This window comes from Coregonus clupeaformis, chromosome 17, assembly GCF_020615455.1.
Source record: "Coregonus clupeaformis isolate EN_2021a chromosome 17, ASM2061545v1, whole genome shotgun sequence".
NCBI classification, from domain to species: Eukaryota; Metazoa; Chordata; class Actinopteri; order Salmoniformes; family Salmonidae; genus Coregonus; species Coregonus clupeaformis.
The window spans coordinates 68554725-68581115 of record NC_059208.1 but is presented as its reverse complement, the minus strand read 5'-3'; the positions used below and the strand labels follow the sequence as shown (position 1 = coordinate 68581115).

Genomic DNA, 26391 nt, shown 5'->3' with positions numbered 1-26391 from the left:
ATATAAAAGCATGGCTTGCCCATAAACGACAATGTGGTATGTTGGTTTTAAGCCCTTTAGACATAGCCAATAGTCCAGGGCATACAGTGCATTCGGAAAAGTATTCAAACCCCTTGACTTTTTCCACATTTTGTTCCGTTACAGTTTATTCTAAAATTGATGAATTTTTTTTCTCTCATCAATCTACACACAATACCCCATAATGAGAATGCAAAAACAGGTTTTTAGAAATGTTTGCAAATATTACAAATAAAAAAACTGAAATATTACATTTACTTAAGTATTCAGACACTTTACTCAGTACTTTGTTGAGGCACCTTTGGCAGCGATTACAGCCTTGGCACACCTGTATTTGGGGAGTTTCTCCCATTCTTCTCTGCAGATCCTCTCAAGCTCTGTCAGGTTGGATGGGGAGCGTCACTACACAGCTATTTTCAGGTCTCTCCAGAGACCCTTTTCCCCCGATTACTCAGTTTTGGCCGGGCGGCCAGCTCTAGGAAGAGTCTTGGTGGTTCCAAACTTCTTCCATTTAAGAATGATTGAGGCCACTGTGTTCTTGGGGACCTTCAATGCTGCAGACATTTTTTGGCACCCTTCCCCAGATCTGTGCCTCGACACAATCCTGTCTCGGAGCTCTAAGGACAATTCCTTCGTCCTCATGCCTTGGTTTTTGCTCTGACATGCACTTTCAACTGTGGGACCTATAGACAGGTGTGTACTTTTCCAAATCATGTCCAATCAATTGAATTTACCACAGGTGGACTCCAATCAAATTGTAGAAACATCTCAAGGACGATCAATGGAAACAGGCGGCACCATAGCTCAATTTCGAGTCTCATAGCAATGGGTCTGAATGCTTATGTAAATAAGGTATTTCTGTTTTTTATTTTTAATAAATTAGCAAACATTTCTAAACCTGTTTTTGCTTTGTTATTATGGGGCATTGTATGTAGATTGAGGGAAAAATAATTTAATCCATTTTAGAATAAGGCTGTAATGTAACAACGTGGTAAAAAGTCAATGGGTCTGAATACTTTCCGAATGCACTGTATCTCGGTTAGCATGTCCGCACCAATTAACCTAAAGACTCCAAACTACAGGTTACATGGGTGGCAGTCTAGGCTGTGTTCAGGGTCACTTGCATTCAAATGGGTTTATAATGATTGGATGAAATTAGTGTTTGATAAGGAACTTTTCTCAATGGTCCAGCAATCACCTTTCTTCACCTTTCCTTTCTGCGTATGAGCCAATCAGTTGTGTTGTGACAAGGTAGGGGTGGTATACAGAAGATGGCTCTATTTGGTAAAAGACAAAGTCCATATTATTACAAGAACAGCTCAAATAAGCAAAGGGAAACAACAGTCCATCATTACTTTAAGACATGAAGGTCCGGTCAATACGGAACATTTCAAGAACTTTGAAGGCTTCTTCAAGTGCAGTTGCAAAAACCATCAAGCGCTATTATGAAACGGGCTCTCATGAGGACCACCACAGGAATGGAAGACCCAGAGTTACCTCTGCTGCAGAGGATAAGTTCATTAGAGTTACCAGCCTCAGAAATTGCAGCCCAAATAAATGCTTCAGAGTTCAAGTCACAGGCACATCTCAACATCAACTGTGTGAATCAGGCCTTCATGGTCACATTGCTGCAAAGAAACCACTACTAATGGACACATAAGAAGAAGAAACCTGCTTTGGCCAAGAAACACGAGCAATGGACATTAGACCGGTGGAAACGTGTCCTTTGGTCTGGAGTCCAAATTTGAGATTTTTGGTTCCAACCGCTGTGTGGTTGAACGGGTGATCTCCGCATGTTTTGTTCCCACCGTAAAGTATGGAGGAGGAGGTGTTATGGTGTTGGGGTGCTGTCTGTGATTTATTTAGAATTCAAGGCACACTTAACCAGCATGGCTACCACAGCATTCTGCAGCGATACGCTATCCCATCTGGTTTGGGCTTAGTGGGACTATCATTTGTTTTTCAACAGGACAATGTTCCAACACACCTCCAGGCTGTGTAAGGGCTATTTTACCAAGAAGGAGAGTGATGGAGTGCTGCATCAGATGACCTGGCCTCCACAATCCCCCGACCTCAACCCAATTGAGATGGTTTGGGATGAGTCGGAGAGCAGGGTGAAGGAAAAGCAGCCAACAAGTGCTCAGTATATGTGGGAACTCCTTCAACACTGTTGGAAAACCATTCCAGGTGAAGCTGGTTGAGGGAATGGCAAGAGTGTGCAAAGCTGTCATCAAGGCAAAGGGTGGCTATTTGAAGAATCTGAAATATAAAATATATTTTGATTTGTTTAACACCTTTTTTGGTTACTACATGATTCCATATATGTTATTTCATAGTTTTAATGTGTTCACTATTATTCTACAATGTTGAAAATAGTAAAAATTAAGAAAAACCCTTGTATGAGTAGGTGTGTCCAAACTTTTGACGGGTACTGTAAGTATACACACCCCTTTGCTATGACACTCCAAATTGAGTTCAGGTCCATCCAATTTCCTTTTGATCATTCTTGAGATGTTGTACAACTTCATTGGAGTCCACCTGTGGCCAATTAAATTGTTTGGACATGATTTAGAAAGAAACACACCTGTTTGAATAAGGTCCCACAGTTGACAGTGCATGTCAGAGCAGAAACTATACCATGAAGTCCAACGAACTGTCTGTATATCTCCGAGATAGAGTTGTGATGAGGCATTTATCTGAGGAAGGTTATAAAACAACTTCTAGAGTGTTGGACGTTTCCAAGAGCACAGTGGTCTCTATCATTGGAAATGCAAAAAAATATGGAACTACCCAGACTCTGCCTAGAGCTGGCCGTCCGACCAAACAGAGCAACTGGTCAAGAAGGACCTTGGTCAGGGAGGTGACCAAGAACCCAATGACCACTCTGACAGAATGACATAGTTCCTTGGCTGAGATGGGATAATCTGCCAGAAGGACAATAGTCTCTGCAACACTTCACCAATCTGAGCTTTATGGGAGAGTGGCCAGACAGAAGCCACTCCTGAGAAAAAGGCACACGACAGCATGCCTGAAGTTTTCAAAAAGGCACGTGAAGGACTGAGATCATAAGGCAAAAGTTTGTGGTCTGATAAGACAAACATTAAACTCTTTGGCCTGAATGCAAAGCGTTATGGCTGGAGAAAACCAGGCACAGCTCATCACCCGTCTAACAACATCCCTATCGTGAAGCATGGTGGTGGCAGCATCATTCTATGGGGATGCTTGTCACCGGCAAGGACTAGGGAGGGACTGGGAGACTGGTAAGAATAGAGGGAACAATGAATGGAGCAAAATACAGGCAAAGCCTTGATGAGAACCTGCTTCAGAGTGCAAACAACTTTAGACTGGGGCGAAGATTTACAGTGGGGGAAAAAAGTATTTAGTCAGCCACCAATTGTGCAAGTTCTCCCACTTAAAAAGATGAGAGAGGCCTGTAATTTTCATCATAGGTACACGTCAACTATGACAGACAAATTGAGATTTTTTTTTCTCCAGAAAATCACATTGTAGGATTTTTTATGAATTTATTTGCAAATTATGGTGGAAAATAAGTATTTGGTCACCTACAAACAAGCAAGATTTCTGGCTCTCACAGACCTGTAACTTAGGCTCCTCTGTCCTCCACTCGTTACCTGTATTAATGGCACCTGTTTGAACTTGTTATCAGTATAAAAGACACCTGTCCACAACCTCAAACAGTCACACTCCAAACTCCACTATGGCCAAGACCAAAGAGCTGTCAAAGGACACCAGAAACAAAATTGTAGACCTGCACCAGGCTGGGAAGACTGAATCTGCAATAGGTAAGCAGCTTGGTTTGAAGAAATCAACTGTGGGAGCAATTATTAGGAAATGGAAGACATACAAGACCACTGATAATCTCCCTCGATCTGGGGCTCCACGCAAGATCTCACCCCGTGGGGTCAAAATGATCACAAGAACGGTGAGCAAAAAACCCAGAACCACACGGGGGGACCTAGTGAATGACCTGCAGAGAGCTGGGACCAAAGTAACAAAGCCTACCATCAGTAACACACTACGCCGCCAGGGACTCAAATCCTGCAGTGCAAGACGTGTCCCCCTGCTTAAGCCAGTACATGTCCAGGCCCGTCTGCTAGAGTGCATTTGGATCATCCAGAAGAGGATTGGGAGAATGTCATATGGTCAGATGAAACCAAAATATAACTTTATGGTAAAAACTCAACTCGTCGTGTTTGGAGGACAAAGAATGCTGAGTTGCATCCAAAGAACACCATACCTACTGTGAAGCATGGGGGTAGAAACATCATGCTTTGGGGCTGTTTTTCTGCAAAGGGACCACGACGACTGATCCGTGTAAAGGAAAGAATGAATGGGGCCATGTATCGTGAGATTTTGAGTGAAAACCTCCTTCCATCAGCAAGGGCATTGAAGATGAAACGTGGCTGGGTCTTTCAGCATGACAATGATCCCAAACACACCGCCCGGGCAACGGAGTGGCTTCGTAAGAAGCATTTCAAGGTCCTGGAGTGGCCTAGCCAGTCTCCAGATCTCAACCCCATAGAAAATCTTTGGAAGGAGCTGAAAGTCCATGTTGCCCAGCGACAGCCCCAAAACATCACTGCTCTAGAGGAGATCTGCATGGAGGAATGGGCCAAAATACCAGCAACAGTGTGTGAAAACCTTGTGAAGACTTACAGAAAACGTTTGATCTGTGTCATTGCCAACAAAGGGTATATAACAAAGTATTGAGAAACTTTTGTTATTGACCAAATACTTATTTTCCACCATAATTTGCAAATAAATTCATAAAAAATCCTACAATGTGATTTTCTGGATTTTTTTTCCTCATTTTGTCTGTCATAGTTGACGTGTACCTATGATGAAAATTACAAGCCTCTCTCATCTTTTTAAGTGGGAGAACTTGCACAATTGGTGGCTGACTAAATACTTTTTTTCCCCACTGTACATTCCAACAGGACAATGACCCCAAGCATACAGCCAAAGCAGTTCTGGAATGGCTTTAGAACAAGAATGTGAAAGGCCTTGAGTGGCCCAGCCAAAGTCCAGACTTGAATCCCATTGAAAATCTGTGGAAAGACTTGAAGATTGCTGTTCACTGCAGACGTACCCAAGACGACTCAAAGCTGTAATCACTGCAAAAGGTGCTTCTATAAAGTATTGACTCTGGGTGTAAATACTTATGTAAATGAGATTTCATTTTCAATAAATGTGCAAACGTAAAAAAAAGTGATTGGGTATTGTGGGTAGATGGGTGAGGAGAAAAACAACAACAATTTAATCAATTTTGAATTCAGGCTGTAACAACAGTGGAATAAGTCACTTTCTGAGGTCTGGTGTCAGTGTGTCAAATGCAGAGATGTGTAAGCAGCACTTTCCTTTCATGCTGACACAGGCTGTTACTCGTTGTCTTGTGACAGTCACCTGACTGTTGCTAAATTCTTTTCACCACTCAAATAAAACCGTCCCCCCCTTTTTTTGATGACCTAATTTCCTTCTTTTGATTCTTGGTATGTTTCACAGGGAAACTATAACTTATGTTAGATTTTTTCTTTCCTTTTTAGTAGCATTTTTTTCAATTTCTTATATTGGTCTATAATAGGCTTGGGAGTTATTCCGTGTATACTGGGGCATTTGGAAAATGCCACGGGATGGTTTTTTAATACTGTCAAGTATTTCCTTACATTTGAATATTTGTAGCTACTTTAAGTTAATACCTGCAGTCAACTTGTGCAATACGTTAGGAGATAAAAACTGATTGTGTTAATTTCACCTGTCACATTATTTCACATTATGAAGCTTATCTTAGTTCCCTAGAACAGTTGAGCCAGTCACGTGTTTGTAAATAGCACAATGGGAGAAAGCAAAAGCTGGTGAGTCCATAGTGTCATGACTCTCTCCTTGGTGAGGATCAAAGGTGGCAGATCAGCTTGGCAAATGGCTGACAGATTGCCAGACCCCCCCTCTCTCCCACAGCAGAGGAGTAGGGGGGAGTTGGGACGGTTTTATGACTTAACAGACGGTCATAAATAGTTTGCAGAAAAGGACGCCTTTTGGTCTCTAGTATGGGAAGACTGACTGGACTTTGTAACATTATTCCTGACCTCCAAATGTTTGGAATGGTCAGTGGGGACCTAAAGAATAATCATGTCATATTGTTTATTAGTTTGTGATGTCATTAAGGATGGTATAAATAAATAACTCTGAAAGTGTACACATTCTAGTTATCAAGTTTACATTTAAATGTTGTATAAAATATATATATGATTTAAGTATGAGTACTTTTGTGAAGATAGCAATGTGATTTTATTCTTCTAATGAGAATTGTTTTATATAAACTTTTGCCCAGTCAGTAACCATGCCCAAGTGAGCACAGACATTGTGTCGGCGTGATGGAACGCCCCCTTTTTTACCAGAGGATAAAAGCCTTGGTGAAGTGTGGAGCTGTGGTTACACGGCTTAAAATGGTTAGACCAGAAAGACCAGCCGACGTGAAGCGCGAGCTCCCGTTGCAAATGGTTGACACTCTAAGACCAGGAAACGTGAGACGTTTGTCCACATGTTTGAAATGGTGAGAAACTCAAACTCTCAATCTCTACACAAGAAGAAGAAACTCACTAGACCGTAGCATTACCAGTCTGCAGCTGGCATGTAAAGTAGTCTAGAACTTTCACTGAAGACATGAGTTGGAAAGGACATTTTTGACATGCATTTTTCTGGATTTTTTAAATTTTTATTCAGTCTCTCACTGTTCAAATAAACCTACCATTACAATTATAGGCTGATCATTTCTTTGTCAGTGGGCAAACATACAAAATCAGCAGGGGATCAAATACTTTTTTCCCTCACTGTACTAGCTATGCTTGTATAACTATGAGCTGGATTTGCCTGTCTTTGCAATTAGTTATGTTTGTTTTTCGCTCGTTAACATTTAGCTAACAGTGTCTGTGATTTCGCTATTAGTTTGTGTAGCGGTCTTTTATATGTACCACAGAAGAACCAAGAAATGAAGAGCGACACCACTGCTGTCTTTTTGGGCTTCTATGTAGATCTGCAATGGTATTATGAAAAGACAGGACAGGAATACATTAGTCTTCAATGCACCATCTGACAAGTTGTTCTTTCTCTCTGTGTTTTCTCAGACTCACACAATCTCATTCATACACAAAGCCATAATGTATAGAATAAAATAAGCAATCTTCAATACAAAGACTGTATAATAATAATTCTTAGACTATAGAACCATACCTGCAATGGTATTATCAGGACAGGAATACATCAGTCTCCAATGCACCATCTGACAAGTTGTTCTATAGAGGAGCTTGAAGAAAATAAAACCCATATCCTGTCTCTCATCTCCAATACAGTTGGTGTTACTAGGTGTTTTCAGCGTTGACAGTATTAAAATACAACAACTCATGTACAAAAACATTAATGCAAACCAGCTACAACATAAAATCGCCTTCATCCAATTCATACCTTAGAGCTAAAACTACATCTCCCATAATGCAACACTAGCATACGTCGGCAGCTCAGCTAACCATCGGCATCACAGAAAGACATGCTAGCTAGCAACCACAATATCTTTTAGCACTCTGTAAAACTATATCAATAACAACGATGAAACTCTGAAAGTTACATGTTTCAATAGTCCCACACTCCCTTATAACAATACCTATAGCATTAACCTTGGGATGCTTTATTTATTTAATGTTGTGGACTCCTACACAGGAGTAATCTGTGACACATACCTTTCTCTCTGTTTTCTCGGACTGAGGAGAATGGTAGCTACAGGTAAACTCAGCAAAAAAAGAAACGTCCTCACTGTCAACTGCGTTTATTTTCAGCAAACTTAACGTGTGTAAATATTTGTATGAACATAACAAGATTCAACAACTGATACATAAACTGAACAAGTTCCACAGACGTGACTAACATAAATTGAATAATGTGTCCCTGAACAAAGGGGGGGTTAAAATCAAAAGTAACAGTCAGTATCTGGTGTGGCCACCAGCTGCATTAAGTACTGCATTGCATCTCCTCCTCATGGACTGCACCAGATTTGCCAGTTCTTGCTGTGAGATGTTACCCCACACTTCCACCAAGGCACCTGCAAGTTCCCGGACATTTCTGGGGGGAATGGCCCTAGCCCTCACCCTCCGATCCAACAGGTCCCAGAAGTGCTCAATGGGATTGAGATCCGGGCTCTTCGCTGGCCATGGCAGAACACTGACATTCCTGTCTGGCAGAAAATCACGCACAGAACGAGCAGTATGGCTGGTGGCATTGTCATGCTGGAGGGTCATGTCAGGATGAGCCTGCAGGAAGGCTACCACATGAGGGAGGAGGATGTCTTCCCTGTAACGCACAGCATTGAGATTGCCTTCAATGACAACAGGCTCAGTCCGATGATGCTGTGACACACCGCCCCAGACCATGACGGATCCTCCACCTCCAAATCGATCCCGCTCCATAGTACAGGCCTCGGTGTAACGCTACAGTGGGGGAAAAAAAGTATTTAGTCAGCCACCAATTGTGCAAGTTCTCCCACTTAAAAAGATGAGAGAGGCCTGTAATTTTCATCATAGGTACACGTCAACTATGACAGACAAAATGAGAATTTTTTTTCCAGAAAATCACATTGTAGGATTTTTTATGAATTTATTTGCATATTTTGGTGGAAAATAAGTATTTGGTCAATAACAAAAGTTTCTCAATACTTTGTTATATACCCTTTGTTGGCAATGACACAGGTCAAACGTTTTCTGTAAGTCTTCACAAGGTTTTCACACACTGTTGCTGGTATTTTGGCCCATTCCTCCATGCAGATCTCCTCTAGAGCAGTGATGTTTTGGGGCTGTCGCTGGGCAACACAGACTTTCAACTCCCTCCAAAGATTTTCTATGGGGTTGAGATCTGGAGACTGGCTAGGCCACTCCAGGACCTTGAAATGCTTCTTACGAAGCCACTCCTTCGTTGCCGGGCGGTGTGTTTGGGATCATTGTCATGCTGAAAGACCCAGCCACGTTTCATCTTCAATGCCCTTGCTGATGGAAGGAGGTTTTCACTCAAAATCTCACGATACATGGCCCCATTCATTCTTTCCTTTACACGGATCAGTCGTCGTGGTCCCTTTGCAGAAAAACAGCCCCAAAGCATGATGTTTCCACCCCCATGCTTCACAGTAGGTATGGTGTTCTTTGGATGCAACTCAGCATTCTTTGTCCTCCAAACACGACAAGTTGAGTTTTTACCAAAAAGTTATATTTTGGTTTCATCTGACATTCTCCCAATCCTCTTCTGGATCATCCAATTGCACTCTAGCAAACTTCAGATGGGCCTGGACATGTACTGGCTTAAGCAGGGTGACACGTCTGGCACTGCAGGATTTGAGTCCCTGGCGGCGTAGTGTGTTACTGATGGTAGGCTTTGTTACTTTGGTCCCAGCTCTCTGCAGGTCATTCACTAGGTCCCCCCGTGTGGTTCTGGGATTTTTGCTCACCGTTCTTGTGATCATTTTGACCCCACGGGGTGAGATCTTGCGTGGAGCCCCAGATCGAGGGAGATTATCAGTGGTCTTGTATGTCTTCCATTTCCTAATAATTGCTCCCACAGATGATTTCTTCAAACCAAGCTGCTTACCTATTGCAGATTCAGTCTTCCCAGCCTGGTGCAGGTCTACAATTTTGTTTCTGGTGTCCTTTGACAGCTCTTTGGTCTTGGCCATAGTGGAGTTTGGAGTGTGACTGTTTGAGGTTGTGGACAGGTGTCTTTTATACTGATAACAAGTTCAAACAGGTGCCATTAATACAGGTAACGAGTGGAGGACTGAGGAACCTCTTAAAAATAAGTTGTTACAGGTCTGTGAGAGCCAGAAATCTTGCTTGTTTGTAGGTGACCAAATACTTATTTTCCACCATAATTTGCAAATAAATTCATAAAAAATCCTACAATGTGATTTTCTGAGTTTTTTTTCTTCTCATTTTGTCTGTCATAGTTGACATGTACCTATGATGAAAATTACAGGCCTCTCTGATCTTTTTAAGTGGGAGAACTTGCACAATTGGTGGCTGACTAAATACTTTTTTTCCCCACTGTAATTTCTTCGATGATTAACGCGAATCCGACCATCACCACTGGTGAGACAAAACTGCGACTCGTCAGTGAAGAGCACTTTTTGCCAGTCCTGTCTGGTCCAGCGATGGTGGGTTTGTGCCCATAGGCGACGTTGTTGCCGGTGATGTCTGGTGAGGACCTGCCTTACAACAGGCCTACAAGCCCTCAGTCCAGCCACTCTCAGCCTATTGCGGACAGTCTGAGCACTGATGGAGGGATTGTGCGTTCCTGGTGTAACTCGGGCAGTTGTTCTCGCCATCCTGTACCTGTCCCGCAGGTGTGGTGATCGGATGTACCGATCCTGTGCAGGTGTTGTTACACGTGGTCTGCCACTGCGAGGACGATCAGCTGTCCGTCCTGTCTCCCTGTAGTGCTGTCTTAGGTGTCTCACAGTACGGACACTGCAATTTATTGCCCTGGCCACATCTGCAGTCCTCCATGCCTCCTTGCACCATGTCTAAGGCACGTTCACGCAGATGAGCAGGGACGCTGGGCATCTTTCTTTTGGTGTTTTTCAGAGTCAGTAGAAAGGCCTCTTTAGTGTCCTAAGTTTTCATAACTGTGACCTTAATTGCCTACCGTCTGTAAGCTGTTAGTGTCTTAACGACCGTTCCACAGGTGCATGTTCATTAATTGTTTATGGTTCATTGAACAAGCTTGGGAAACAGTGTTTAAATCCTTTACAATAAAGATCTGTGAAGTTATTTGGATTTTTACGAATTATCTTTGAAAGACAGGGTCCTGAAAAGGGGACTTTTCTTTTTTTGCTGAGTTTAGTACCAGGGTGTTAGTAGGTGACGTAAGCACCCAGAAGAAATAAAATAAATTTAATGAAATAAAAACCGAAGATGTTAATATCATCCAGCTACTGCAGCTGCCTCCTTAACATCAACAGGCAGTACTAGTAGCGCAACAAATGAAAATATAAACCATGAAACCTTGGAACATTCCTGTTTGCGGGCTTGGGCCACTAACCCTTAATATGGATGTTCTGTGTTGTGTACTATTCTAATAATTTGAAGTTTGATGGATTAACCATTTGAACTCTCCTACATTTGTGCAAATTTTGTTAGCGTTCTGGGAATAGAGGCCCAATGGGCTTTTCTTACTTTTTTAGCGCCCCTTGTGTGCTAAACCGGTAATACCATAAATCCTCAGATGAGAGAAGGACGGTATGACGTTAAAAAAATCTGGATACTGCCCAAGCCTAGTCTATAAATATCTAATTTAAGTGACCAAAGGCTAAAATAGTTTTCAAAGATGATATAGTAGATCCTTATAATTTCTACATTTTCTTGTGGTTTTAGTCATTCACGTTTAGATTTAAGTAATGTTTTTACTAAGACATCTATGGCTTGCAGATGATATAGCCTAAGTAGTCCATCATCATCATCATCATCATCATCCTAAAAATATAATCAGCAACTTAATCCCCTGCAGGGAAACTCTATGGCCGAGGCTCAACGGACGACAAGGGCCCAGTATTGGCCTGGTTCAACTGCATCGAGGGCTACCAGAAGATCCAACAGGTAGGACACAGCACCACGACTTGATAAGTACCACTCACTCAAGCTAGCCCAGGACAAAGAGAACCCCATGGTATTGTGTTTTCAAAACAGTTTTAGTACAGGTGCTCTTTTCGTGGTTAGGAACCTAATAACAAGCCTGTTACCAACAGGCAAGGTTTAAAGGACTTGGTGTTGAGATGATGACGTCAGCTATAGGGTAAAAAGCCTCTTGGCTTGAAGACTTTGTCTTGATGATTACAGTCAATCACATCAGTGTTGTCAGCAGCATGGCCGTCCAAAGGTCCTCAAGTAATCTTTATCTCTTATCATCAGCATTTAATGATTGAGCTGACCTACAGTTGAAGTTTACATACACTTAGGTTGGAGTCATTAAAACTTGTTTTTCAACCACACCACAAATTTCTTGTTAACAAACTATAGTTTTGGCAAGTCGGTTAGGACATCTACTTTGTGCATGACACAAGTTATTGTTCCAACAATTGTTTACAGACAGATTATTTCACTTATAATTCACTGTATCACAATTCCAGTGGGTCAGAAGTTTACATACACTAAGTTGACTGTGCCTTTAAACAGCTAGAGATGAATGTACTTTGGTGCGAAAAGTGCAAATCAATTCCAGAACAACAGCAAAAGACCTTGTGAAGATGCTGGAGGAAACCGGTACAAAAGTATCGAGATCCACAGTAAAACGAGTCGTATATCGACATAACCTGAAAGGCCGCTCGGCAAGGAAGAAGCCACTGCTCCAAAACTGCCATAAAAAAGCCAGACTACTGTTTGCAGCTGCACATGGGAACAAAGATCATACTTTTTGGAGAAATGTCCTCTGGTCTGATGAAACAAAAATAGAACTGTTTGGCCATAATGACCATCGTTATGTTTGGAGGAAAAAGGGGGGGTTGCAACTTGAAGTACACCATCCCAACCGTGAAGCACGGGGGTGGCAGCACCATGCTGTGGAGGTGCTTTGCTGCAGGAGGAACTGGTGCACTTCACAAAATAGATGGCATCATGAGGATGGAAAATAATGTGTATATATTGAAGCAACATCTCAAGACATCAGTCAGCAAGTTAAAGCTTGGTCGCAAATGGGTCTTCCAAATGGACAATGACCTCAAGCATACTTCCAAAGTTGTGGCAAAATGGCTTAAGGACAACAAAGGCAAGGTATTGGAGTGGCCATCACAAACCCTGACCTCAATCCTATAGAAAATGTGTGGGCAGAACTGAAAAAGCGTGTGTGAGCAAGGAGGCCTACAAACCTGACTCAGTTACACCAGCTCTGTCAGGAGGAATGGGCCAAAATTCACCCAACTTATTGTGGGAAGCTTGTGGAAGGCTACCCGAAACGTTTGACCCAAGTTAAACAATTTTAAAGGCAATGCTACCAAATACTAATTGAGTGTACGTACAGTCGTGGTCAAAAGTTTTGAGAATGACAAGTGTTGGTCTTCACAAAGTTTGCTGCTTCAGTGTTTTTAGATATTTTTGTCAGATGTTACTATGGTATACTGAAGTATGTTTACAAGCATTCCATAAGTGTCAAAAGCTTTTATTGACAATTACATTGTTTATGCAAAGAGTCAATATTTGCAGTGTTGACCCTTCTTTTTCAAGACCTCTGCAATCCGCCCTGGCATGCTGTCAATTAACTTCTGGGCCACATCCTGACTGATGGCAGCCCATTCTTGCATAATCAATGAGTTTGTCAGAATTTGTGGGTTTTTGTTTGTCCACCCGCCTCTTGAGGATTGACCACAAGTTCTCAACGGGATTAAGGTCTGGGGAGTTTCCTGGCCATGGACCCAAAATTTCAATGTTTTGTTCCCCGAGCCACTTAGTTGTCACTTTTGCCTTATGGCAAGGTGCTCCATCATGCTGGAAAAGGCATTGTTCGTCACCAAACTGTTCTTAGATGGTTGGGAGAAGTTGCTCTTGGAGGATGTGTTGGTACCATTCGTTATTCATGGCTGTGTTCTTAGGCAAAATTGTGAGTGAGCCCACTCCCTTGGCTGAGAAGCAACCCCACACATGAATGGTCTCAGGATGCTTTACTGTTAGCATGACACAGGACTGATGGTAGCACTCACCTTGCCTTCTCCAGACAAGTTTTTTTTCCGGATGCCCCAAACAATCGGAAAGGGCATTCATCAGAGAAAATGACTTTACCCCAGTCCTCAGCAGTCCAATCCCTGTACCTTTTGCAGAATATCAGTCTGTCCCTGATGTTTTTCCTGGAGGGAAGTGGCTTCCTCGCAGCCCTTTTTGACACCAGGCTATCTTCCAAAAGTATTTGCCTCACTGTGCGTGCAGATGCACTCACACCTGCCTGCTGCCATTCCTGAGCAAGCTCTGAACTGGTGGTGCCCTGATCCCGCAGCGGAATCAACTTTAGGAAGCGCTTGCTGGACTTTCTTGGGCGCCCTGAAGCCTTCACAACAATTGAACCCCTCTCCTTGAAGTTCTTGATGATCCGATAAATGGTTGATTTAGGTGCAATCTTACTAGCAGCAATATCCTTGCCTGTGAAGCCCTTTATGTGCAAAGCAATGATAACGGCACGTGTTTCCTTGCAGGTAACCATGGTTAAAAGAGGAAGAACAATGATTTCAAGCACCACCCTCCTTTTAAAGCTTCCAGTCTGTTATTCTAACTCAATCAGCATAACAGAGTGATCTCCAGCCTTGTCCTCGTCAACACTCTCACCTGTGTTAACGAGAGAATCACTGACATGATGTCAGCTGGTCCTTTTGTGGCAGGGCTGAAATGCAGTGGAAATGTTGTTTTGGGATTAAGTTCCTTTTCATGGCAAAGAGGGACTTTGCAATTCATCTGATCACTCTTCATAACATTCTGGAGTATATGCATATTGCCATTATAAAAACTGAGGCAGCAGACTTTGTAAAAATTAATATTTGTGTCATTCTCAAAACTTTTGACCACGACTGTAAACTTCTGACCCACTGGGAATGTGATGAAAGAAATAAAAGCTGAAATAAATTATTCTCTACTATTATTCTGACATTTCACATTCTTAAAATAAAGTGGTGATCCTAACTGACCTAAAACAGGGAATTTGTACTAGGATTAAATGTCAGGAATTGTGAGTAACTGAGTTTAAATGTATTTGGCTAAGGTGTATGTAAACTTCCGACTTCAACTGTATGTCTTATACTAGCTCACTGACATAATAATTGTTACGTTCTCCCCTCGGGTGTAGTTCGTCTGAGGAGGAGACATAAATGCCCGTGCCTGCGCACACAATGTGAACTAGATGGATGGGGAAGAAATGTGGGGTGTAATGAACTAAAATAACCAGACACAACAACCAGAACTCAATGTTAGCCCTCGGGGACGTTTAGTAAAGTAATTAAACAGAATTATACAACACCCATAAAGAAACAGTAAATAAAACAAAAACCAATCAAACAAACCAGGGAAGGTAAGAGAAGGGAATGTTTGGGATCGGGGTCCAAGTAATGAAAATAAACAAAAGGTCCCTCTTCTACACACCTAATCCTTCCTATCACACTCTTCCTTAACCAACTTTCCTTCCTGTTACCACAAATACAGGAGTGACACCCGCCCGGCTAACCTAGTGTGTAAAACAGTGGGTTATCTACGTGTGAATGTACACCCCATGGGCAGAACTACCTTTCCCCTTCTCCAGGACCTAGGTAGGGTGGAATACAGCAGGAGGACAGGCTGGAACACAAACAAAGATAAATTAAACCAACCAATAACCAAATCCTCAGCCAAACAAAAAGTACCCCCTCTTCCTCTCGAGCTCACACGGCAAACAGTTTATATAGTCAATCAGCCACAGCTGCCAGGACTCCAGACCGAAGCCACGCCCACCATCGTCAGCCGCAACTCAGCACACTTGTAATGACCAGAACACACAAACAGAACAAATACTCTGAACCACGCACACACTACAAAGGAAGATTGGGAGAAAGAAAAACATGTCACACGTAACAGTAATCAGTATAAAAAAATAATGTATGCACTAACTGTAAGTCGCTCTGGATAAGAGCGTCTGCTAAATGACTAAAATGTAAATGTACAGCCAGAGGATGATGGGCCTCCCCTCTGAGTCTTATTCCTCCTCTAGATAGTGTTTTGGGGGTATAGGCTTGGTTACTGGGAAGCACTTTGTGACAATGATGCTTGAAAGCTAGGGCTATATACATTTAATTTAACCAGAAAATAGCGTCGGTAAGATGTCATGTGGCATATTTTGCCCGCTGAGATTCTCATCCATGCCTCTCTCATGGAAACAGGAGCTTCCCATCAACATCAAGTTCTGCTTCGAGGGCATGGAGGAATCAGGCTCAGAGGGCCTGGACGATCTGGTGTTCGCCCGCAAAGACACCTTCCTGAAGGACGTGGATTACGTGTGCATCTCAGACAACTACTGGCTGGGCAAAACCAAGCCCTGCATCACCTATGGACTGAGGGGGATTTGCTACTTCTTCATTGAGGTGAGGCCATAGAGTAAGCTAGAGGGCTCTCTTCCCACTATAAAACTGTGATCTTCATTGTGGAGTAAGACCAGCGTTTCCCATACTCTGTGCACGTTTTGGTGTTTGCCCTAACACTACACAGCTGATTCAAATGATTGAAGCTTGATGATTAGTTGATTATTTTAATCAGCTGTGTAGTGCTAGGGCAAAAACCAAAACGTGCACCCCTTGGGGTCCTGAGGACAGAGTTTGGGAAACCCTGAGTTAGACAAATCTAGAGGGTGTACTTACCACAAACTGTGATTGTGTGAGTCATAGCCCTGGTTTAAACCTTGTTTTGTCAGATGGAGTGCTGTGACAAGGACCTCCATTCTGGGGTGTTTGGAGGCTCTGTCCATGAAGCCATGACTGACCTCATAGCACTGATGGGTGAGTTGAATCAGGTGTGCAGATGTGCTGCAATATAATTATCATAGAGATATGTAAGGATGTAGGTATGAAAGGATTGGATAGGTATATTTGCAATAGCGTTGTAGCCCTTCAATAGAATCAAATAAAATGCTAGAATGAAATCTACACAAGTGCCTAGGAGGTTCTGTAGGGGCTTGGGGTTGTTTCTGGACAGGGCATATGATATCTCTGCGGGGTTGTGTTCATAATGCGGCAAACAAAAGAAAACGGACTGAAACAAGGTGGAACTCATTTTAGTTTTTTGTAGCAAAATGTATGCTGTTGCGTGCACTCGTGAACATGACCCTGGTGTGTCCTCCTTCAGGCTCCCTGGTGGACAAGAAGGGGAAGATCCTGGTCTCTGGGATGTACGAGGACGTGGCCAAGGTCACCGACGAGGAGAAGAAACTGTACGAGAAGATCGACTTTGACATGGTGGAGTACGCCAAGGACGTTGGAGCTGGGAAGCTCCTACACGACACCAAGGTATGGATGGTCATGTTCAAATACTTCATGAATGAAGAGTCCTTCCTTCTTTCCTACCTCCCTTTAATCAATCACTGATCTTAATTTGTTGGAGTGGTGAAAGTAATAAGGTGCCAACCTTGCTCTCACTTATCCAATCACTTGTGCTTTCGTATGCATTTCTGAAGTGTTCAAACAGGGCCAATGTCTGAAATTACAAACAACTAGTTTTTAAAGCAATGCTGGTTGATTCTCAGTCAATGTAAGTGATTAATTCCCAACGTTCTCTGGTTCATATTGTCCTTTGCTCTCTCCTCTGACCCTCGTCTGCAGGAGGCTATCCTGATGCACCGCTGGAGGTACCCCTCCCTTTCCCTGCACGGCATCGAGGGGGCCTTCTCCGACGGAGGTGCCAAGACCGTCATTCCCCGCAAGGTCATCGGCAAGTTCTCCATCCGCCTGGTCCCTGACATGGACCCCAAAGTGGTGGAGAAACAGGTAGAAACCTCTAGAATTGTGCAGATCTAGGATCCATTCCCCTACCTCAAATCCTAACATCTCAGCATGTTAGGCTGACATGTGAAGAGTGTTAAAGGTAGACTCAGCAATAATTTGAATTATATTCTTTAAATACAGGGCTAGGATCATGTTTTTAGATAATTTCACCATTTAATTAAAGGTGTTATCGAATAAGCACATTGCATGTTCTAGACTTTTGGATGAAATAATAGTGGACAAGCATCCCCCACCAGTGGTCAATTCCTTACATGTAAATTCACTCTCAAACATTAGGTCCGTCTATAAGTGGTTCCCAACCTTTTTTGGTTACTGTACGTCTACCTGAAGGCCAATGGTCTCATGAGTCTTCTCAAGTACCCTCTGTGGATAGGCTAAGTACCCCCAGGGTTCCTAGTACCCCTGGTTGGGAACCACTGGTCTTTTAGCCTGTAATACAGTATATGCCATACACAGACAGTCCTGATAGCAATATGACTGTCTGTTCTTTTCATTACTATATAATATTTGATCTCAATGAGAGTTTAATATGAAGGTCAAATCATATTTTAAAATATGTATACAATCCTCGCCTATCAAGGTTATTGACCACCTGGAGAAGAAGTTTGCTGAGCTGGAGAGTCCCAACAAGCTCAAGGTGTACATGGGCCATGGGGCCAAGGCCTGGGTGTCTGACTTCAACCATCCCCATTACATGGCTGGTAGAAAGGCCATGAAGACAGGTGTGTGGACACACAGGCAAACCCTCTCACTCACACACACACTGGTCTAACTTACTTAAATATTTATAATAACATGTTTTAATGTCTCTCGTGCTCCCGCTCTATTCCTCCTCCCACACAGTGTTCGGTGTGGAGCCTGACCTGACGCGGGAAGGCGGCAGCATCCCCGTCACCCTGACCTTCCAGGAAGCCACCGGCCGTAACGTCATGCTGCTGCCCATGGGCTCGTCTGACGATGGAGCACATTCACAGAACGAGAAACTCAACAGGTAGGCTGCCACGGTTGTCTTTTGATCTATACTCTGTCTGGAACCATGGGACAGCGCACAATGTTTGACACACACCACACAGGTCCTGGACATGACTCTGAGCCATAGCTAACACTGACTCAGTTAGTTGAATCAGGTGTGTCAGTGCTGGGCTGGAACAAAAACTTGCTCACCTAGTGATTCCCTAGGAACCGTATATAAGCACACTGCTTTATTGTCAACACATTTCTATAAACATCGACAACGTATCAGAACTATAAGCAGCAGTTAGCCTAGCGGTTAGAGCGTTGGGCCAGTAACCGAAAGGTTGCTAGTTTGAATTTTTTAATTTTTATTTATTTATTTCACCTTTATTTATCCAGGTAAACCAGTTGAGAACAAGTTCTATACCCGAGCCGACAAGGTGAAAAATCGGTCGATGTGCCCTTGAGCAAGGCACTTAACCAAAATTGCTCCAGAGTCACCATTGATAATGGCAGACCCTCGCTGTGACCCCACTCTCTGAGGGTGTATGCAAAAAATACATTTCCAATTCACACGTAGAATACACACTTGTACATGTGTGAAATAGGACAAATATAAGCACCCACCTAATAATAATAATAATAATTATTATTAGCATCTCCACGTGGTCTTATTGTACATGTTGTGTTTAATTCAATGATGTACACATCTACAGTGCATTTGGAAAGTATTCAGACCCCTTGACTTTTTCCACATTTTGTTACGTTGCAGCCTTATTCTAAAATGGATTAAATTGTTTTTTTCCCCTCATCAATCTACACACAATACCCCATAATGACATAGCAAAAACAGGTTTTTAGAAATATTTGCAAATGTATACAAATATAAATTTACATAAGTATTCAGCACCTTTTGGCAGCGATTACAGCCTCGAGTATTCTTGGGTATGACGCTACAAGCTTGGCACACCTGTATTTGGGGAGTTTCTCCCATTCCTCTCCGCAGATCCTCTCAAGATCTGTAAGGTTGGATGGGGACCATCGCTGCACAGCAATTTTCAGGTCTCTCCAGAGATGTTCGATCGGATTCAAGTCCGGGCTCTGGCTGGGCCACTCAATGACCGAGACTTTTCCCGATGCCTCTCCTGCGTTGTCTTGGCTGTGTGCTTAGGGCCGTTGTCTTGTTAGAAGGTGAACCTTCGTCCCAGTCTGAGGTCTTGAGTGCTCTGGAGCAGGTTTTCATCAAGGATCTCACTGTACTTTACTCCGTTCATCTTTGCCTCGATCCTGACTAGTCTCCCAATCCCTGCCGCTGAAAAACATCCCCACAGCATGATGCTGCCACCACCATGCTTCACCGTAGGGATGGTGCCAGGTTTCCTCCAGACGTGACGCTTGGCATTCAGGGCAAAGAGTTCAATCTTGGCTTCATCAGACCAGATCATTTTGTTTCTCATGGTCTGAGAGTCCTTTAGGTGCCTTTTGGCAAACTCCAAGCGGGCTGTCATGTGCTTTTACTGAGGAGTAGCTTCCATCTGGCCACTCTACCATAAAGGCCTGATTGGTGGAGTGCTGCAGAGATGGTTGTCCTTCTGGAAGGTTCTCCCATCTCCACAGAGGAACTCTGGAGCTCTGTCAGAGTGACCATCGGGTTCTTGGTCACCTCCCTGACCAAGGCCCTTCTCTCCCGATTACTCAGTTTGGCTGGGCGACTAGCTCTAGGAAGAGTCTTGGTGGTTCCAAACTTTTTCCATTTAAGAATGATGGAGGCCACTGTGTTCTTGGGAACTTCAATGCTGCAGAAATGTTTTGGTACCCTTCCCCAGATCTGTGCCTCAACACAATCCTGTCTCGGATTCCTTCAACCTCATGGCTTGGTTTTTGCTCTGACATGCGCTGTCAACTGTGTGACCTTATATAGACAGGTGTGTGCCTTTCCAAATCATGTCCAATCAATTGAATTTACCACAGGTGGACTCCAATCAAGTTGTAGAAACATCTCAAGGATGATCAATGGAAACAGGATGCACCTGAGCTCAATTTCGAGTCTCATAGCAAAGGGTCTGAATACTTATGTAAATCATGTATTTCAGTTTTTTTATTTTTAATATATTTGCAAACATTTCTAAAAACCTGTTTTCGCTTATTATGGGGTATTGTGTGTAGATTGATGAGGGAAAAAATGTATTTAATCCATTTTAGAATATGGCTGTAACGTAACAAAGGGGAAGGGGTCTGAATACTTTCCGAATGCACTGTATGTAAATGTATATGAATATATGTATATGGTTTACTTTCAGGACAAACTACATCCAGGGCACCAAGATGCTCGGCGCATACTTCCACGAGGTCTCCCAGTTGGAGTAAATTAACTAGCCAGACCTGAGTGAGATGTATCCTGCTGCCTACTGCGCTGTGGACCCAACTGTTTAATTTTCTATCCAATGCAAGCTTCATAATGTTTTCCATGAACTGCTGCTGCTTTACAGCAAATCAGATCCTTGAAGTTCTTCCTTTTGTAATTTTTAATGTCATCTTCCATCAAGGAGATCCGTAGAGGAAAATAATATAAAAGTATTGATTATTGTACTGTAGAAGCATCATCGTGTATAGCTTCATCTACTGTGTCGGAGTGTTGTAGACAAGAACTAAACCAAACTCGACAAGGAAGCGTGGACAGTATATACGCCATGACACTTCCATGATGTCGCAGCTTTGTTGTGGTGTATTTATGAAAGTGCTAACAGACAGTACAACGATACACACTCGTTTCCTCAATTTGGAGGGCTTGGAGGTTATTTTATATAAGATTTTTATTTTATTTTTGATCTTAATATGTTTGCTTGGTTGGGAAACCTGCAACTGTAATGTAGAAAATAAAAAAGCACACCAACTTCAACCCCCATTTATTCCTGTTAAATATTAGGGGTAATCATTTATGAAGTAGTTCACTCAGGAAGCAGAAAACTGCAGTATGTCTTAAAATCTATATTGCAATCTGAAAACATGAGTTGACCAGAAAAATGCACACATTGGACATAGCCATAGACATCTGCAGATATTGGAGCCATGTATTCGAAGTGATGAAAATAACTCTCAATACTTTTGCATTACATTTAAATATTACAGAATACAAAATGGCGTCTTGATTGAGCCATTCAAGGTTATTTTTTAACTGGAGCGTGACTTGACCTGCATATGCATCTATCTTCTCCCTTGTCACTGTGAAACAACAGGCAACAATGTCACAAGCCAATGTATTAAATAAATCATAACATCAGTCTGTCTTTTATCATGCTTCCAATATCCTGAGAACTTCCCACGTCATGCCATCAACCCAAAGAAAACAGAATCCGTACATTTCAAATGTGATTTCGGCTTCTTTATTTTCCACAGTCTTACAAGTGTAATGTGACAATGACCCTTCCCACTGGGCACACTGGTTGAATCAATGTCATTTCAATGAAATTATGTGGAATTAACGTTGAATTGACATCTGTGCCCAGTGGGTTGAGGCTCAATCCCAAACCGATCCCTCCCCCTCCCTGGGCCATTTATTTGACAGTAATCATGAAGGGGAGTCAACATGGGCCTAAGGACAGTGTGGAGGGATGGTTAAGGATAGAACCCAGGAGTGACTGAATGGGGTTGATGTTCCTATCCAAGCTACAGGATGTACCCTTGGTTGATTTCAAATGTTGATTTGTGTGTGAGTGTGTTTTTGACTGGTGGAATGACAAGTAACCAGCGGGGTTGTCCTGTTGCAGACAGGTGGTCAGACTCATCCCACTGGGCACAGTTGTTTTGATTTACATTTGGTTGAGTTTTCAACTAATGTGCAATCAACAAATAAATTCACCATGTCATTGGATTTAGGTTAAAAGTTGGGTGGGGAAAAAATGAAATTCCCTTATGTTGATGACTTGTTGCAAATCCAATCAGTTTTCCACATTGATTCAATGTCATCACACTGATTTTTTTTGTTGTTGAAATGATGTGAAAGCAACATTGATTCAACCAGTTTTTGCAGTGGGATCTTCCACAGCACAGAGGTGCAGAAACCATACTGCCAGAGGAGTTGGGGAGGTCAGGATGGGCATTCTGTCTCGTGTTGGTATTGTCAAGTGCTAGTCCTTCTCCAGATCCAACCTGACACCAGGGTTGTGTTCATTAGGCACCAAACGGAAGAACATTAACTGAAATGCGGAGATACAGCCTTTACTTGTCAAATAACGTTTGTTTTAATTTTCCAAACGTTTTGCAAGTGTATGCCCTAATGAGCACGAGTCATTGTACAACTGTAGACGCAGAAGCCTATTTAACTTCCTTAAAATCCCCAGAATGAATCTAAGATAACTCAAGAAATCTGTAATATTAACGTTTTGGCCGAATATGTTTTAAACCCGCAATTGTACATCTAACTAAGGTGTTTGGTGCAGTGTTTCTCAAGTTAAAAAAAAATAGTATTATGTGAACAGTCGGAGCTGCAGGGCAGGTCAACCTCACTGTCTATACTATTGGATAAAGAGCAACCACCGCAGCTGTTCACCCCATGTTAGTGGGCAAATGGACATCGTCAAATCACAACCCAACCTTCATTAACCCGGTGTGATGCACAGATGTTCCAAACTCCGTTTTAAACGAGAACGACTTTATGACCAAAAGTATCCTATTTACACTTTGCAGTCAATTTTGACACTATAATAATTTTTGGACTCATATCGATGCCACATAAGCCGTTTTTAAAGGAATGCGTTGCTAAATCTACCCTTGGTCTGCTATTTTTTTTTTAATTTACTCCGATGATAACCACCAGAGGGCGAAAATGTATTGGTCAATTACGGTTGCAGTTGATAGTTTAACGAGAGATTACCTCGTGATAGTACGATATGCATTTGGAGGACGTAAGGAAGCAAAAACAACCAAACTACTCACTCTGTGGAATGATAACATTGTGGCATTATGGGCACTAGAGGGCGACACAAAACCATGTATTTTTCTTGAGTTCACCAGGGGTTGTGTGGTTGCCCAGTCGGTAGCTGAACTAAAACCTCCAGGAATATTTTGAGGAGGCCACAGGTACAAGAGTATTGAAAGCATACGAGCGCATGACACTTTAATCAATACAATTGCTATACCAATTGGTGTTCAAAACAATTGGCCTAGTTGGCCAGAGTCTAGGCAATCTAGTCTAGATTATCTAGATCAATGCTATTTAATTTGTCCTTTAAAAGGGATTTGTAACAAATCAAATCAGTCATGCAGGATTGCCCAAAGGCATCAAATTACTTCCCGTAAATCAGCCAGCTGTTTGTGAAGGTTTCTCTATTAGTCATAGTCCTGTGATGTGAGTTGCTTACATTTATTTTAACATGTAACTACTCTGTAGCCAATATTAAGTTAGCTGCCTCCACATCCCCATGAAAATGTTTACAATTCATGTGAAAACTCCTTCAAATCTGTTTATAAACCCCCTTTAACAACGATGGTTACCTTTTAACAAAGGCAGCCTGCCCATAAATGTGCAAAATGAATGTGGGGTAGTGGAGTTAATCTGTTTTATCAACACCAGGTTCTTTACAAAATATAATTCTTACTTGATATGCTTCACATATCCTTTGTTGATAAGAATTGAGTTATTCAGACCATCTGTAAATATTTTTACAAGTAAAAGTGTTTTGTTATGAAGGTTAAAGAAAGGGAATGAACTAGATTTATGGCTTCCAAGCTAATGGTCAGGGATTTAGGATTCCATAAGTAATGTCTAGTCAAGACTTTCAACGTGTAATTGATGTGTCCATTACGTGAAGAATTCCCTGTAATTATAGTCAATAAGTCATGTAAATGGGTTAAAGCTCACTAAAAGCAAACCAAATCCCCAAAAGAGAGGCTAATAAATCAAAATAATCAATGCAGATAGTTGAGTACAATTAATTTGTGTGTTCGCTTTCCATAAAAATATATTCAGTTAGATCTAAAACAAAATCGGTCTGTGCCAATTAGAGATGCTATTCAAGACACTTGGACAGGTTAAGTGTTAAACATACACCATTATTCTTCCTCTGTGATATAGATATAAAGATATAGATATAAAAAAATATATAGGAAAGCTTACATCTTAAGCCTACTTTGAGAGGGAGCATTGGCTAGCAGACAGTCTCTCGACAAAATGTTATATTTTTTTTGTTAAAGCAAACTATGACATTTTAGTGGTGAATTATTTACCTGCATTTTTGGCTCACTTGAGGGTTAACTGTATAGTTCATGTACACGTATAATAATGTTATTAAATTACTTATCACATTAAACATTGTACTCCTGAGTGGCGCAGTGGTCTAAGGCACTGCATCGCAGTGCTAACTGTGTCACTAGAGATCCTGGTTCGAATCCAGGCTCTGTCGCAGCCGGCCGCGACCGGGAGACTCATGGGCGGCGCACAATTGGCCCAGCGTAGTCCAGGGTAGGGGAGGGAATGGCCGGCCGGGATGTAGCTCAGTTGATAGAGCATGGCGTTTGCAACGCCAGGGTTGTGGGTTCGATTCCCACGGGGGGCCAGTATAAAAAAATATGTATTCACTAACTGTAAGTCGCTCTGGATAAGAGCGTCTGCTAAATGACTAAAATGTAAACAACCGCAAACGGGTACCCCAAACAACCACAAACGGATACCCTAAACAACCACAAATGGATACCCCAAACCAGGGGCGGTGTGTTCAATAGGGCGATATGGGCGACGCACTGCCAAACGGGAAAAGGAAGGGATTTTTTTTCTAATCAATTATATCACGGCAACAGTAGTTATCAGTGTTGTAATCTAGACGTCTGATCTGCCACAGTGCCACTAAATGTCCAATCAGGCTAAAGTCGTGCTTCAAATGCCCCCCCTTTTGGGGCGATTTCAGTCAGGTTGAAAATCGCCCAGAAGTCTGTCATAGACTCCCATGTAAAATCAATTTTTTTCAAATATCAGAGCTTTCAATACAATCTCTATGGGTTTCTGAGGGCTTGCACTTACGCGCTTTCGTCATACGTAACATATAACCATGAACGTAACTAAGAAAAGAGCGGGTAGCAGCGTCAATCAATTCACTACTTCTATCAAAATGGCTAGGCTTCAGTGCAACTCGATTGTGTCTTTGAAAGAAGTTCCTTTTTGTCGGCGAACAAATGAAGATAAATTGGCAACGAAACAATTAGGACCTCCCAGACCAAATTTAATAATTCAACAGGTTTCTACTAAAGGGGGGAAGTCCTACAGCCGAGGATTTTCCAAAAATTGGTACGAACGAAAAACCTGGCTAGCAGGCTGCGATGTAGCTAATGCAGTCTTCTGCTACCCCCTGCTTACTCTTTCACCCTGAAGGCGGCACGGCAGACAGCACCGCTTGGACAGCGACTGGTGTGTAACGGACATGCACCATCTTTCAGGAAAGATTAAGAAACATGAGCTGTCAAAGACCCACATGGATAGCTGTTTGAGATTGTCTGCTTTGGGGAGAGTGAACATTCCCACTCAACTGGATGAGGGATACAGGCTAGCTGTCCGCCGCCACAACGATGAGGTTAGTGTTGATAATCACAAGTTTACTGGAGAACTGAAACTGACAAGGCTGACAAGATAGGACCCTTTTGTCCATTGTTATTGGATAGGAACAGAACTTATAACCAGCTCCTGACCTAAATAGATCTTAGCACAACATTTTACTCAACATATCATATTCCATATTCACTATAACAAATATATTTACTACGACATTAGCAAGAACCGCCACATCCTCAGCCGGCTAATCCAGTGTGTGAAGTTTTGCGGAGTGTTTGAGTTAGCTTTGCGAGGCAAAGATGAAACTGAGGGCTCCACCAACCCTGGTAAGCCA

At 42.4% G+C, this 26391-nt stretch overlaps 1 protein-coding gene across 3 annotated transcripts in view; it reads left to right on the top strand.

Moving 5' to 3' along the window:
- Positions 1 to 21797, top strand: part of cndp2 (carnosine dipeptidase 2) — a 31684-nt gene extending 9887 nt beyond the window's left edge. For all 3 annotated transcript variants that reach the window (XM_041903974.1, XM_041903972.1, XM_041903975.2), the window contains exons 5-12: positions 11575 to 11663; positions 15950 to 16150; positions 16477 to 16561; positions 16908 to 17068; positions 17381 to 17545; positions 18144 to 18285; positions 18407 to 18554; positions 20818 to 21797. In XM_041903974.1, the coding sequence (XP_041759908.1) occupies positions 11575 to 11663; positions 15950 to 16150; positions 16477 to 16561; positions 16908 to 17068; positions 17381 to 17545; positions 18144 to 18285; positions 18407 to 18554; positions 20818 to 20884 (1058 nt within the window). In that variant the 3' untranslated portion in view covers positions 20885 to 21797. The remainder of the gene's footprint in view (positions 1 to 11574; positions 11664 to 15949; positions 16151 to 16476; positions 16562 to 16907; positions 17069 to 17380; positions 17546 to 18143; positions 18286 to 18406; positions 18555 to 20817) is intronic.
- Positions 21798 to 26391: the final 4594 nt, after the last annotated feature.